Source organism: Sceloporus occidentalis, unplaced genomic scaffold (genome assembly GCF_023333645.1).
Source record: "Sceloporus occidentalis isolate IW3139 unplaced genomic scaffold, rSceOcc1.0.p SCAF_9, whole genome shotgun sequence".
Taxonomy (NCBI): Eukaryota; Metazoa; Chordata; class Lepidosauria; order Squamata; family Phrynosomatidae; genus Sceloporus; species Sceloporus occidentalis.
This window is the reverse complement of record NW_028316989.1, coordinates 47,283,095-47,299,021: the sequence shown is the minus strand read 5'-3', so window position 1 is coordinate 47,299,021 and position 15,927 is coordinate 47,283,095. Positions and strand designations below refer to the sequence as shown.

The window sequence follows — 15,927 nt, the reverse complement described above, 5'->3', positions numbered from 1 at the left end:
GATGACTATCCTGCTTTTTTTCTCACAGATTCTGACATATATATTATATTTATATATTTATATTTATTTATGATGAATATCCTGTTTTCTTTTCCTCACAGAAGAACCTGACACGTGTGTGTGTGTGTGTGTGTGTGTGTGTGTATATATATATACTGTATATATAAAAGTAAAGTGACTCCTCTGCGCATGCGCAGTTAGGGCGCCTCGGGGAGGGTCCGTGAGTGACGCCGTCACGTGACTCTGGCTTGATTCTCCTCCCTCCTTCCGCGGTCGCCCCGCCTCCTTGTTTAGAGAAGCCCCGCCCCTTCCCCCTTTGTGACTTGGCGGCGCGCGCGTGCGCAGTGGCTCCCTCCCGCTCGTCCCCGCCCCCTGGGCTTTGAGAAGAACGCCGCCGCGAGACAGTTGGGACGGAAGATACCATTCTGGGGGCGCGGAGAGGGGTGCTTTCGGATGCGGCTCTCTCTGCCTCTTGCCCCGCGGCTGAGGGAAACCTGGTAAGGGAGAAGCAGGGAGGGGAAGAGAAGCCGTGGGCTGGTTTCATGGAGGGGGCTTGCTAGGAGGGGATCGTGGGACCCCAAAACCTGGGTCGGGGGGACCCTAAAAGCGGAATGGAAGATGCCGGCGAAAGAGTGGGGTCCCCTGAGAAAGAGAGGCCCTCTCTTGCTTCTGGGGCCTGATGCTGATAGTGCTGCTGCTCCTGGCCCTCCTCCCTCGAGAGCTCCACTTCCTGCTGCCCTTCACTGCCCTCATGCTCATCTTCCTCCTCCTCCTCCTCCTCGACCTCAATGAGTTGTGAGCCAAAGTGGTGCAGAGCTATGAGGAGGACTCTTGACATGCTCAGAGGCCACCTCGCCCTGGCAGGCTCAGGGATGGGGCTTTCCCCGCCTCCAGGTGCTTATGGGTGGGCAGCCAAAGAAGGGTTCAAGTCATCCACCCAAAACCTCATTGAATGGATAATATAGGTTTATATTAACATATATTATAACATTTTAAAATAAAATGTAAAAGTATCCACCAAAACTCATGGAATATATATAATTTTATATTAATTAAAATTATCCACCAAAACTCATTTAAATATAATGTCAGATTCTTTGAGGAAAAGAAAGCAGGCTATTCATAAATATAGATATAAAACATAAATATTATACATATATGTATATATAGTGTCTCTCTATATAATATGTATTTATATATTTTATATATATATATATATATATATATAGTGTATATGTATTATATTATATTTAATATTATGTATAAATATATACACACACACATATATAGTATGTGTGTGTGTGTGTGTATATATATATATACATATGTAATATTATATATGTATATATTTTATATATATTATATATATTTCTCCCCATCCCCATTTTATTCATTTTTTAAAAATACAGTAAATGCAGAGAAATCCGAACCACGGCTTTCAATTAAATACATGTTTTTTTTAAAAATTAATTTCCTATTTATTTTATTAAAAACATGTTTATTAGTATTTTAAATAAATACAGCGAATGCAAGGTTTTGACTCTCTGGGCCTGTCCTGCCTCGCTGGGCTGTTGTGAGGATGAAACAAGGATCCTTGCTGCGCTTGAGCTCCTGTTGTCTAAATGATGATAATAACAATGATGACAATACATTTAGTTGTTTCCATGTGTATCTTTATTCATTTTATGCACTTTATTTTCTGTTTGGTCTATGAAACAAAGCCCATAGCACAGGTGTTCGTCGATGGCTTCCCATCCAGGTACTGATCAGGGCTGGCCCTGCTTAGCTCCTGAGATCAGATAGGATCCAATGCCTTTAGGCCTAAATGACCTGAAGGCACCAGATCCCATCTGATCTTGTAAACGAAGTGGGGCCAGCCCTGGTTAGTAGTTGGATGGGAGACTGCCAACGGATACCATCTAGTTCAGAGGAAGGGATTGGTAGAACCCCCTCCGAGTGAGTATCCCTTGCCTAAGAAAACCCTATAAGGTTCATGGGGTCCCCATAAGTCAAGAGGCATGACTTGAAGGCGAATGCACAGACAGGTTGGCCTTTGTGAATCCAGGTGTAATTCTCCCTTCCACCGAATTGCAAAGAAGGGGATGTGATGGAAAGGAGTTTGGGGCTTGTTCCTTTTTGGTACTGATTCAGTTTACTGCCATAATTCTGTACTGAGCAAAGCGTCCCACTATTCTCAAACATCTCAGAAGTATTTCTCCTGAAGCATCTCAAAGGTATTTCCTCTTTCAGGTTTCTTCCTTTGAGCGGGAGCATGGAATGTGTGCGTAAATGAATCACAAATCCTTTGGATTTACATTAGTTCAGAATTATAATGAACCTATAAACAGAAAGCTGGAGTAAAGGAAGCCAATGCATTTGTTAGGGAGAGTTGGAGATATCCCTTTAACACAAGGTCCAGAAAGCCCACATTTAGTTGTAAGAACAAACCTCCACAGGTTTGTGTTTCCATTCATATTTAGGTAATGACAGGATTTATGACCAAAGCTGGGGCTGCGGAGACAAGGGAGGGAGACGCAGTCCTTTAAAGTCTGTGCTTTAAATAACATTTCTCTTAGTATTTTTCAGCTTCCATTTGAGCATAACTAGCTTTACTTCTGGTGATGTTTGCACTCTCCTTGGTGCTTTTAATTGAGATACTGGCTGACTTCCCAAATAGATATGGCCTCGGTCCTACAAATCGTCCGACATAATGCTGTTTGTCTCGTGTCAACAAAAGTCTCCGATTTCAGGGAGCGATGAAGCAGCCACGGTTTGTACACCGTGCGTCTCCAAAAGTTAAGGTTGTTTTCAGGATTAGTAAGTCACACCTGGCAAAAAGGGGGAACGGTGACTATCATTACTGCAGAGAAAAGAAACAACATTTGAAATTGGCTTCCTTTGGTTATCTAAGTGGAAGCTTCCTCTTTCTTTTTAAGGTTGGAGGCCCAAATTTTTGAGCTAGGTATTTGTTTGCCATAAATTGTGCATGCATGAATGTGTGTCTGCTCACATATATAGACTGTGCATACATATGTGCCTTCACGTTGCCTATGGATTTATGGTAACTCCATGAATGTCATTGGGTTTTCTTAGGCAAGGAATACTCAGAGATGGTTTTGCCAGTTTCTTCTTCTTGAAATAGAGCCTCCAGCGCCTGGTATTCGTTGGTGGTTCCCTTCCAAGTCCTAACCAGGGCTGGCCCTGCTGAGCTTCCAAGATTAGATAGGATCTGGTGCCTTTAGGGTATTTAGGGGGACTCCATGTCAAATATCCCTAACGGTGTTTGTCTCGCAGGCAGGCTTTGCATCCAGAGAGACATCTCTGGCCTTGTTTTGTGGACTCTGGCCTAAATCTGCTTGCCAGTCATAACTCAGAACAGACTTGTGGGATCGGTTTAAGTTTAGGAAGGCAATTTCTCTCCTTTAACGTTTGGTGGAAGCCAAACTTTTTGCCCTTCCAGGCTAGAAGTGTCAGGGCAATGGTGTGTATGCAAGAGATGGAAGTATGTGTTTGTACGTCCCTTGAAATTGCCTGTCAAATCTAAAGCGACCCCATGAATGTCTTAGGGTTTTCTTAGGCGAGGAATACTCAGAGGTGGTTCTACCAGTTCCGTCCTCTGAAGTATAACCTACTGTAACTGGTGTTTGTCGGAGGTCTCCCATCCATGGCAGGGCTGACCCTGCTTAGCTTCCAGGTTCAGATGGGATATTGTGCTTTTAGGGTATTTAGGCCCCAGGCACAGACATATTCAGTCATACGTTCAGTTTATTCAGCCAGATTTATGTCCGGAAAGTTCTGTATCTCATATAATGAGCATCTATGATTGGTTTATGGGCTGCTTTTCCATGTTGGAAAAGAATAATGTGGGAAGAACAGTTTGCTCAGAAGCTGTTGTGGAGTCACACTGTGTTGCTTGATTTACAGAGTCTGGAGCGGTAGTTCTAAACAAAGGTTAACTCGGAAAGAAGCATTAAAAGGACCTGGGGCTATGAGAAGGTCACAGCTTTGGAGACTTTCAAAAGACCACCTTTTCTGTGTTAAATAAGCTCTTATAATCCTAGGCAGTTCTGATGTTTCAAGTGGGGTGTTTTGGGTTCATTCTCAGGAACCCAAGCTCTGCTGCAGCTTTGTTCATGTAGAATTGTACATGATTCATGGCTCCGTTTCTCATGTAAAGTCTAATGTACACGTTGCTGAGTTCATGTGCAGGTTTTGCTCTTTCGTTGCACTGATTTTGCTCTGTGCCAGGCATTGACAAGTAACCATAACCAAAGCGTGCTCCATTGCCTGTCTAGGCAAGCACAGTTGTTCTTCCTTCCACTTTGTACTTTCAGGATAGACTGCCTGTTTTAAAATCGCTCCCCCTTTTATACTTCCATTTCAGTTTGCTTTCTTCATCCTCTTGCCTGCATTTCTTGATGATTTCTTACTGAGCAAAAGTAACACAGTTCTAAAAAGAATAATAGTCAGCTGACAGGAACCGAAAGCACCTTCATCTCAAAGGAATCTGTTGTGCGTATATGAATGCTTCTGTGTTTTTTACCTTAAACATGTGCTCTTTGTCTAAAACATCTCCCTGTGTTTCAGGTTTTCCTTACTGTGGGCCCATTACCATCATGGGAGAGATTAAAATCTCTCCAGACTATAACTGGTTCAGAAGTACAGTTCCTCTTAAAAAGGTAGGTTCAACCTTAATTTCTCTTCAAACTCATAACTATGGTTTAGGCATATATGCCGGGAAGCTTCTGGTTGTGCTTACTTTGCAGCTGAATGGCTGTCTGTCCTCCTTTATTTTGCAAGGATGGTCCTCTCTTTGAAGGTAGGAGAATCATGTCATGCAGAGGTTTTAAGGATATTAAAAAGTCCTCTTTCTAGAGTGTATTGTTTACTTCCTTCTTACGATTGAAAGCAGGCTGTTTGGCTCTCTTCTCCAATCCTGACACCTATAAATATCGTCATGGCGTGATCATGCGTCTCCCACAAAGGCTTTATAGAGACTGGTGTGGCACTAGAAGCTGTAGGCCTTTCTCAGCATATACTGGAAGCAGCTTGGTGTAGCTTCATCCCAGCTGATGGGAGTCCTATGGCTCCCATTAAAAGCATGAGGCTCATTTACAATTCAGCAGCCCAGTATTGCGTTTTGTTTTGAGCAATGCTGCCTTTCAGCACATTCTGATACCCACAGAAAAAAAGAAAGAGGGTGGCGTAAAAGGCAGGCGTGGACTTGTCTTTCGTTTGGGGCATGAATAAAAGAAACTGCAGGGCTGTTGCTTCTTCGAGCTGAAAAAAAGGCCTTTAATAATGTGTTGTCTATATTTGTTGGTTTTCCCCCTCTTCTTAATGGGCATGCTTTATTGTTTGTGACCCTAAGGTAAATCATTCACAAGGTTTTCTTGGCAAGGGTTGTTCACAGGGAGTTTGCCATTGCCTGCCTCTGAGACAGAGAGTGCCACTTGCTCAGAGCCAGAGTTTCCATGGCAGAGCAGGGATTTGAACCCTGGTCCTCATCCATATACTACACTGTTTCTGGCTGGTGTGTTTGTAATTGTTTCAATTCTATTTCCAGTTGAATTATGTATTAACTTTTGTGTGATGTATACTTGTATCTGTATCTGTTTTGAGGTTTGTAAAATAGCCTTGAGTCCCAGGTTTGGGGAGGAGGAGGTGGGAAATGAATAAATGAATGGAGGGGAGTGGAATGACTCTTCCCTTTTTGAGATGTTCCTCATTTACCAGAATTGCAACAGTAGAAATCATTCCTCCTCAGCTGAATGACTACAGCAGCCATGCGGAAAGCACGGGGCCAACTTTCTCTTGCAAAAGAGTTCACTGTGGTGGCAGAGTTGGCATTCGCTGGCCACATTTGAGCCAAGTGGCTGCTATCTTGCATATGCACCATGCTTTGTTTTTGGAGGGGGGCTTGTTTCTAACAAACCCCTTTGCTGCACTCCTGCCTCTGATATTGGTCAGTGGACAAAGAGAAGCCAAAGTAAATAGTGTGTTTGGGGGTTGCAAAAGGGGAGCGTGTGTATTTATGGAGGGCAGATTACTCACATTGGTGTGCGGGAATACATTTTTTTTCATTTGCCCATAATTTCATGATGCATCAGGGAGCATATTAGTGGCAGTTACCCTGGATACTTAATTCTGATGCTGTGTAAAATTTCCTCCATTGGCACTTTAAAAAGCATCTGGTCCTCATGGGAGAAGCTTGGGAATCCCTACACATTTTCTTCCTCGGCCCCATGTGCCATTTCCCACCTCTCCCATCTGTTCAGTCGCTGCTTGTTTGTTTCCAGCTCCAGCCACAACAGGATTACTTGACCAGTAAACTGTTTTCTCAGAATCTGGGTTGAATATTTGAGGCGTGTGAAGGAAGAAAAGTGTTACTGCATTCAGCGTCCCCTTCATAGTCTGGCTGTGCCTAAGTAGAAGCTTCATGCTTCTGATGTTTCAATTAAATTTAAGCTGCTGCCTTCTAGTCAGGAGGCTTTTTACTATGCTAAATCCCCACCCTGTGATTTCTGTTTAAGAGGCATACTTTTTAACTGGCCATCCAGTTGCAAAAAAAATCCCCTAGCAATCCCGTGATGCTCTTTCGTAAGCAGAAGAGTATTTGTTTTACTGGGCTCAAGTTCTGGTGTGTGTGTGTTTTTGACTTTTAAAAATCATTAACTCTTTAGATAATTCCTAACCTGTAGACTGAAGCCACAAACTGTGCAGGTTTCTATTAAACCTGGCTGTCAGTGTTAAACTTGCATTGGTACATAACCACAAGCACAATTGTGGGATTTTTAGAGGACACCTGTGGGGCAAATTTAGTGAAAAAAGCAAGCTGATTATGTATGGAAAGAGAGAGTGCCCCTCTTTTTAAGGAACTGTGGCCTGTTACAGTCAGCCAAAATAAAGCTGCTTCGAGTCACAGTGGAGGTATGGTGTTTCACTGATGTATGCGTCCTAAGAGTCCAGAAGCCGCACCAAAGCCACGCTCCAGTCCTTAGGGCTGGAGCGTGGCTTTGGTGCGACTTCTGAACTCTTAGTACGCATGCATCTTTGAAACACCATACCTCCACTGTGACTCGAAGCAGCTTTATTTTGGCTGTCTGTAACAGGCCTGTGTTTTAAGGAACTGTAAGGGTTTCCTGAGCCAGGCATCTATTCTTAGACTTCTAAATAGTTTCCTTGGTATGCGTTTCCCCGCCAAAGCTGGGTTGCTTATCCCTTCTCTGAAATGCAAAGAAATGCCTTTTGGGAGTGGGAAGGAGGCCTTCCAATGTGAGAGTCTCAATAGGTAGTATCTTAAGGGCACCTTTCAGACGCTGCTGGTGGCGACAACATCTTGCAAATGCATTGGCTAAACTGTGCGGTTCCCAGTATTATCACAAAGATACCTTACAAAGAATATTTTTTTCATAGGCTGGGCCTTGCAAAACATATGGATATCTTCTAACTATTCTGTTTGTGGTACAGACCACACTGAATCATTGAGCCATCTTCCTCACATGCGGCTGTGGATGGAAGTGTGTCTACAGAAAGCAATGTATAAGTTGCTTTATACTGAAGTCAGACCATTGGTTCCTCTGTCTCACTGTCATTGTTGACGACTGGCAGCATCTCTCCAGGGTTTCAGGCAGGAATTTTGTTCTTTTGGAGATGCCAGACATTTAACCTGGAACATTGGGAACACCATTAAGCACCAGTGTATCTGGAAAATAATTTTGCATCATGTAAGGTGGTGAGCTTTAACCTTGGCAAGTGAGTAGACATTCACTTGACGATGTGAAAAGTATAGACAATAAAAATCAAAGTAAGATTTTGCTGTGTCGGTTCAAGTAAACTCTGATCTATGGCATTCCTATCCTAGGGGTTTTTTCAGAGGATATTTGCCATTGCCTCCTTCTGAGGATAAGAACGAGTATGACATACCAAAATCACCCAGGAAATTTCCGCGGCTGAGCAGGGATATAAACCATGGTCTCTGAGTCCTAGTCCAACGCTCAAATAGCTACACCACGGTGGATCTCAAGTGTCTTGTTGTTATGTACCTTCAAGTTGACTCTCATCTTTGATGACTTAGGGTTTATCTGTCAGGATTTATTCACCGCAGGTTTGCCATTGCCGTGACTTAAAAAGTTTGAAAGAGCAGAAGTTGATGTCCCTTGATTTCAAACTGAGGCCAGTGCTTCTGGTTAGCAGACCTACCTCAGCAGAAGATTCTCATTCTGATAATGGTTGAAAGCTGTTTTCTGTGTCTGAAAACTGAAATGGAGACTGGCCAGTGCTGGATTCCTGCCCCATAGCCCTGCTGAGAGCCCTCCCTTCTGCCTTTGGGTAAACTACAAGTTTTTCTAGCAGCATGTGATCTTTCAAATGCTTTGTCAAATGCAGCTCTTGCTGTGAACTGAAGATGCCTAGCTAACATTGCAATGGATTTGTGAGGTGCTTTCCTTTTAAATGTCAACAGAAGCGTTAAAACTACGGAAGCAGAGGAAGCACCAAGTCATTGCCATGGCTTCCAGCTACGAAAGTTCAACAAACTTTATACTGAGTGAATAAATTCAGCCTTTTTTTAATGTGCAGAATATGGGGGTAATATATAACCATCGAAATTAATTGAACTTTTGTCCCTGACCTAAGGCTTGCTCATTACTTTACTTCAGAATTCAGTATATGAGGTTTGGGGACTGAATCTGTAAATTGATTTTTGCTGGATGGGGGATTCTGGGAGATGTAATCTAAGAGTAGAATTTCTAACCTCTGAGTAATGTAGATTTCTCTTCAATATTCTTTTAATATTCCTCTCTTGAAAATTATGTTTCATTTTCTTTGAATTTTTTTCAGAATGAAAGTCTTTCAGGATTAGTTTGGGCCAAAATCCTTTCTACATTCAGTTAGGAAGAGGATTGATTAGACTTGGGTTTACTGCTGAGTGTGCAGACACACAGCTGTCTTAATGGAAGCATTCAGGTGTCTGAAGTGACTGTACTCAGAGTCTACATACAGGAATCACTTGTTTTCTTACTGAGTGACTTTGTTATCAGCCTACAGGTTCTAGAAAGGGAAATTGGCCTCAGATTTCTGTCCGCTGAACCATGAAAAGCCAGCCTCCCAAGTTTGCTTTCAGTCTCATGATTTGGTGATGAGGACTATTGGCAGCATAGAAAAAGTCTGACTTGTTTGTTTGGTATTTATCTCTGTCTTTTCTAAATCAGTTTTGTTCCAGAGTAGACTGCCTTGATGCTCACATGGTTTGATGTCCATACGCCCCTTTCTTTTCCAGAGAAGAGGAATATGTGAGGCTTAAATTGATTACATTAACTGTTTAGGTGACGCATGACCACTTTGGAAATGCAGTGTACTTTGATCAACAGCAACACACCGGCTGGAGGGATGTAGTAATCCTGTAGTTGCTGTAATGGGGAAGATATTTCCTTAAATACTTTTGAAGCCAATGAAACATTGCAAGATACAATTATTTCATCTCCTGCTTTGCAAGACAGGTTCTTAAGAAGTGTTGTGTGTGCTATTTGAGGCTTACCTTGCATTGGCATGCTAGATATGTGGCTTTAGTTATAGAGAAGGCTTTCCATTATATTTCACAGCTTCACACAGCCAACTGACATGTGTGCAGAGAGGAGTGAATATTAGAAGTTACAAGCTGACTTCCGCTTTACTTTCCATGTGTTTTAATATTCTAGATCCATATGAGATTTATTATGTGTTATATTTTTTTATTGCACCCATTGATTTTGAATGCAAATAACCTATGATCTGAACATTAATAAAAGACTGGTATACCTTTTGTAAGGTTCTACAGCAGTGATGGTGAACCTTTTAGAGGCCGAGTGCCCAAACTGCAAACCAAAAGCCACTTATTTATTGCAAAGTGCCATGTCCCTCTGGCTTTCTAGTAAGAAACTGTGGCAAACTCTATTCTGAGGCGATGGCACATGTGCCCACAGAGAGGGCTCTGAGTGCCACCTCTGGCACACGTGCCATAGGTTCGCCATCACTGTTCTACAGTCTTCGGAAGGACAATGTATCATACCTGGCGCAAGAAAAAGGCCTGCATGGAAAGGACTACTTCAGAACCACCCAGTGAGAGTTCTTTCCTTGAACATCCAAGGCCTGGGGAGGTTTGTTTTGGACAGCAACTCCCATAGTTCAGAGCCAGGGGATTCTGGAAATTGTAATCCAAAAATAACTTCTGAGTTTTGGACAGCAGTGTCCTCTGTGCTTTAATAAAATTTGCTCTGAGACAAGAGTGCAGCATAGATTTGATTCACGTGGAGTATACTTTTCATAGTATTTGCAGAGATACTCCTATGTCTGTTAAAAGTAGCTATTGCTAAAGAGCTTCTACTTGTATCTTTCTTTGAATTTTACAGATTATTGTAGATGATGACGACAGTAAAGTTTGGTCACTGTACGACGCAGGACCCCGGAATATCCGATGCCCCCTCATATTCCTCCCACCGGTCAGCGGAACGGCAGATGTGTTCTTCCAGCAGATTTTGGCCTTGTCTGGATGGGGTTACAGAGTCATTGCTGTGAGTCTCTTTGGCACAGTCCAGGATGTCTCAGCCTTTGAACAAATGCCAGGCCAAAACAAACATTTGGCTTTTTTATGTTCTTAAAGCCCTGCGAAACAAGCTGCATTTCTGCCTAGGGCCTCTTGTGCAGGCTGCATGTAGTATTTTCTAGTGTGTCTACTATACCTATATGTGTTTTTGCTTGGAAGAGTAATGCTAAGAGTGTTCGGGTTGCTGTATCTTTGGGGGGAGGTTTTATTTAGTGGGGAATCATTCTTCTGCAGCAGAAAGGGAAAACTTCTTGTGCCATCCCTAACACTTTGTGGCAATTTAGGATACAAATATGGGTGCTTACGATCTTTATAAAAATATGAAGTACAGTGGGTTATCTTTGTTTTCAAACTCCCTTCTAGAGTACGTTGGGATGCTCTTTTTGAATGGGAACAGGTTTTGCGCTGTATTTAACATTCTTGCTGCCTTTTAACTATTTTAGGCACAAGTTGCCACTAATTAAACACTGAAATACGTACTTAGTTAGAGATTAGATGAAAGTATTTAACAATAATAGGATTTCTGGTGAGCTTGGACTATACCATGCGACAACTTTGCAGAAACCAGCGGGGTTTTCCCTATTTAAGGTACAAAGGCTTCTTTGCTTCAAAATCACCAGTGGGTTTTCAAATTAATACAAAGTTTGGAGAAATTATTATTATTATTATGGACTATACCTCCTAGAATCTCCTAAATATGGCTAGTAACCATGGAGCCTGGGGGATTCTGGAAGGTATATCCCAAAAGTGTAACGTTTCCATCCTCTGAGTTAGTAGAGATTCTTGAAAGTGCAAGGAACTAAAATCATGTATTCAGACTTCTGTCCTTTCCCATTTTTAACCCTCCTTTTCAATTACTTTTAGCTGCAGTATCCGGTGTACTGGGAGATTTTTGAGTTCTGCGATGGATTCAGAAAACTATTAGACCATCTACAGCTGGATAAAGTTAGTGCCCTGAGATTGACAAATAGCCTGTTCTTACAATAAAATGTTAGGTAAAAAGCCTAGAGTTTATTAAGCATAACATTAATTGCCCCAACGAAGGGGAAATCTTTCCTGTTACATTTCCCCTCTTTAGACTAATTTTGTTGCTGTTTTTGAGACCACTTCAAAGAAGGAATTTACTTTTGTTTTTAACTAGACTTTGTCTCTTCTTTGGCGCAGCAGGTGTCTTGACAAAATATTTGTTTTTAAAATGGTTTAACTGTGACTTGCATCAACTGTGTGTTAAAGATGTTTTTTTAGTTTATTGAGAGAATTCATATATTTCAAGTCTTCAAGAATGTTTATACACTCAAAATAAATGCATTCTTGCCAAAGAGAATTTGCTTTACTTCAGTGGAGACCACTGTATTTCACTGTTGGCGACAAAGTCAGACAGTGAAGGAGGAAATCAATTTATATAGGAGTATTCCTTTACACATGCCTTATGTTATAGTGGTATTGGATTGTTTCCAGATATTATCTGCCAGGAGTTCTTAGATTGGTCTTTCCCAAGCTGGCACCTTCCATATATGAGGGAATGGTATCCCCAAAATCTCCGAAACCAGCTGGCTGGTGAAGGGAAAAATCAGAGGTTGACCATAAGACCAAAGTAAAGGGAAAGTATTCTGACGTTGCAGAGATATGAAGCTTTTAGTGATTGGAAGGAAAAGCAAATTAAACATTATCCCAGAGCATTGACTAACTGGCACTTTCTACTAATAACAATGAGAATCTGACATGTAAGGATAAGGTTCAACATAAATAGTTTTTACTTGGTGCTCACTTGATAATTTTCCATTAATGACTCCTGTTTTGTGATTGTCTAATATATATCTGGTGTTCTCCTGTGACTGGCTATATGCTGCTTGATGTCACTGTGTAAATTTTCCAAAACTGCTATAAGTAGTAAGGTTTATGTTTGCTGTAGTGCAGATTTATTGCAGATATCTGGACTGGCTCTGGCTTGTTAAATAAAGTGCTGTCTTCAATTCACTAATGTTGTGATTCTTGAACCCCAATTAGGGCAGGTTTTCCCTTCATTGGTGGATTATGAGAGTGGCACTCCACATTTGGAAGGTGCCACCTTGGGAAGGCTGCACAAGGCAGTCTTGGGCTTGATCTCCATCTGAAATGTGGTCATAATTGTGGCTTAGCTGTCATGTAATATGGAAAGTGAAATGTGACGATAAGGAGGAATATTGTAATAGAACAGTGCTAGATATTGGGAATATTCTTCTAAGGCATCTTTACTTTTTTAACGTTAGGTTCACCTCTTTGGTGCTTCTTTGGGGGGATTCCTTGCTCAGAAATTTGCAGAATACACCCATAAATCTCCCAGAGTCCAGTCACTGGTTCTCTGCAATGCTTTCAGTGATACCTCCATTTTCAACCAGACATGGACGGCAAACAGGTGAGATAAAAGCCAAAACAAATTAGTTTGGGCTTTTTTATTTTTCAAAGAAAGTATTATTAACTTATTATTAACTTTTATTTATAAAGCGCTGTAAATTTACACAGTAAATAAAGTAAGTAAAGTTAGATGAACACAAATCATTTCTTGTATGTTGTTTTTGAGCCTTGTATTAGAAAAATCCTGTTTGATCTTTGCAAAGCTGTGTTTTCTTAATTAAGAACTTCTCTGCTTACAATTAGATTTGAGAATCCATCAGTACTGTATTCCTTGCTTTTTAAGAACAAAGAACAAAACCTTCCACAATCTTATTAATGCATCAAGTTTAAGAAGTAACATTGCTTTTAACATTGTCAGAATGTGTGCAAGCATTTAACATAAACAGTGCTTTGTGCATTTTGTTTGGCCTGACTATTCCTGCCTTTTCCTGGGGAAGACCAACACTACCATTAGTTGTCTTTCTTTTCAGCTTTTGGCTGCTGCCTGCCTTTATGCTGAAGAAAATTGTACTTGGAAACTTTGCATCTGGTCCTGTGGACCCTGAAATGGCTGATGGAATTGATTTCATGGTGGATAGGGTAAGAATTTGCAAATGTTAATATGTAATGGTGTCATCTGGTTCTTTAAATGTGTAATCGTGTCAGCCTTTTCAGTTGACAAGCAAAGCAAAAGCATTTTAAGAAGTTAAGCTTACTGTATGTTTGGTCTCAAACCAAACCAAATCCATAATCTTCTGACATTTTTATTTATTTTGAATTCTTGAAAGCTGGAAAGCCTGGGCCAAAGTGAACTTGCTTCAAGACTCACCCTCAATTGTCAAAATTCCTATGTGGAACCTCATAAAATCAGAGACATCCCTGTCACTATCATGGATGTAAGTAATTTCTTATTTAGCCCTTGCACTATGTGTACTGGTTGTGTGAAAGATAATCCCATTGCACTGACACACATCTAACCACCAAGTTTTAGATAGCACCTTCATTCCTCACCATTAGCTGTGGAGTGATTCAGTATGTGTTTAAAAGTATTTTACTAACTTACTGTGTGATGGGGTGGGGAGATCTGGCAGCACCTTTATATGTTTCAGCATAAGATTTTGGGGACTCCAGTCCATTTCTTGCATGGAGTGAAGCCTGAGGAAGAAAACCCTAACAATGCCTGTGTGCAAGGACCCCATATTCTAGTATCACACTGAGATGCATAGTCAAGCTTCTGAAAAGACTTCACAGCAGATCATGTTATTGATTGCAGAATATGGTTGTTAGCACTACTGACTGACTGACTTGACTGTCTTCTAGGTCTTTGACCAGAGTGCTCTTTCCACTGAAGCCAAGGAAGAGATGTATAAGCTGTATCCCAATGCCAGGAGAGCCCATCTCAAGACAGGGGGCAATTTCCCTTATCTCTGCAGAAGTGCGGAAGTAAATCTCTATATCCAAGTAAGGCTACCTGTGGTTTTGTTCACAGTTATTTACCAGCTGAGCAGAGCAGGGTGGTATTCTTTAAAACAAACAAACAAACAAACCAAAAACCCTCACTCTGCTGTGCTGTAAGAGAGAGGCATGTTATATGAAAAATGAGTAGGAAGACTTTCTATGAATGGCTTGCTAGAAAGGTTTTATTTAAGCATATAGCTTCTCCCATCTGCCCAAGTAATGGGTAACAGATTTTCTGGCACCTCCAAATCTTGCTAAGAAAACCCCATGATAGGATTGCTAGAAGTCAGAAACAACCAATCCACACAACCACAGCCTAGTTACCTTCATTTTCAATGACTGGGAATCAGTTTAGGTAACTTGGGAAAGGTGAACCACTTTGATACAATACCCATGGCAGAGAAGAAGCTGCAGGTGAGAATGGTTCTGTGGTACTGGTCCCACCCCCCAGTTAAATACTTGTTTTGATCATGTTATGGATTTGTTACTGGAAGAAGTACTATTTATGCCCATTCATCTCTCCCCAGATTCACTTACTTCAGTTCCATGGTACCAGATATGCTGCAATTGATCCTTCCATGGTCAGTGCCGAAGAACTTGAAGTCCAGAAAGCCAATCTCCAAGTTAGCACTGAGCAGGAGCCGGAGCAGTTGTAGTTCTTGGACTAGCGTCTCACATCATTGGAGGAAGGGATCTTTAGCCCTTTGGGGGGCACAATCCTTCCTTACAATCACATCTTTCCAACCTGCCTTTTCTCTACTACTAAACTGGTTAGAACCGCATCCTTCAACTAAGCTGGACTGATTTTCATGAAATGGAATACAGCGATAAGCAGTTGTTCAGATCACACTCTAAAACGATAAGAGGTTAAGGATGCAATTTTGGAAGACTCATTTAAAACAATCTAAGAAAACTTTTGCTACCAAAGCCTTCACTATTGTGTTCTTAAGGAAAATAATCTTTTTTAATATATACATATATGTATGTGTGCGTGTATATAGTCAGGCAGAGAGAGGCTGCGTGTGTGTGTATATCATGAGCAAACTGTATGCCTGGAAGTTGGTTTATAATTTGAATATTTAGTTTTTAAAACTATGTTGAAGTGCCAATGTGGGTATTACTTTTCTTTATTTACTGTTGCTACTTACTGACTTCATTTGCTATCAGAGCATTTTCTTTTTGTAAAACTGCCTTGCTGTCTAAATAAACTTTTGGAATAAAATTTCAGCTGAGGAAAAAAGTATTTTTGCGCCCAACAACAAACATGTATGTGGTGACTACCCTGTTTTCATAGCTACATACAGTTGGCCCTGTAGTTTTGATACGAAGGGCCAACTTCCACTTGTTAGTCCTAATTGGTTCAATGAAAATTTAGGTAGTCAATGCCTATGTTAGTTCAACTGACTGAATGGGTCTGGTGTAGTCTGGACTAACAATTGCATTTAGGCCAAAATTTATAACAGGAATACAAGTGCAGAGGTACCAACATGTCTTTCACCCCCCAGGTGTTCAGT

General features: G+C 41.2%; 1 protein-coding gene across 3 annotated transcripts; it reads left to right on the top strand.

Moving 5' to 3' along the window:
- Nucleotides 1-379: 379 nt before the first annotated feature.
- On the top strand, nucleotides 380-15,635 carry SPG21 (SPG21 abhydrolase domain containing, maspardin). Of its 3 annotated transcripts, none has more exons than XM_089539217.1 (9): nucleotides 380-497; nucleotides 4,588-4,679; nucleotides 10,389-10,550; nucleotides 11,447-11,527; nucleotides 12,832-12,977; nucleotides 13,447-13,555; nucleotides 13,744-13,851; nucleotides 14,276-14,416; nucleotides 14,941-15,635. In XM_089539217.1, exons 2-9 carry the CDS (start codon nucleotides 4,617-4,619, stop codon nucleotides 15,067-15,069), a joined length of 939 nt encoding a protein of 312 aa, XP_089395343.1. In that variant the 5' UTR covers nucleotides 380-497; nucleotides 4,588-4,616; the 3' UTR covers nucleotides 15,070-15,635. The 3 variants fall into 3 exon arrangements, with proteins under 3 accessions (XP_089395343.1, XP_089395342.1, XP_089395344.1); XM_089539216.1 differs by lacking the exon at nucleotides 380-497 and adding an exon at nucleotides 576-894; XM_089539218.1 differs by lacking the exon at nucleotides 380-497 and adding an exon at nucleotides 3,685-4,512.
- Nucleotides 15,636-15,927: the final 292 nt, after the last annotated feature.

What these genes read in the sequence shown, in the direction of transcription:
- SPG21 (XM_089539216.1), top strand. Translation starts at nt 789, where the DNA reads ATGAGTTGTGAGCCAAAGTGGTGCAGAGCTATGAGGAGGACTCTTGAC. An exon ending in GGGGCTTTCCCCGCCTCCAG is followed by an intron (nt 895 to 4,587) that starts GTGCTTATGGGT and finishes CCTGTGTTTCAG; the next exon opens with GTTTTCCTTACTGTGGGCCC. An exon ending in CAGACATGGACGGCAAACAG is followed by an intron (nt 12,978 to 13,446) that starts GTGAGATAAAAG and finishes CTTTCTTTTCAG; the next exon opens with CTTTTGGCTGCTGCCTGCCT.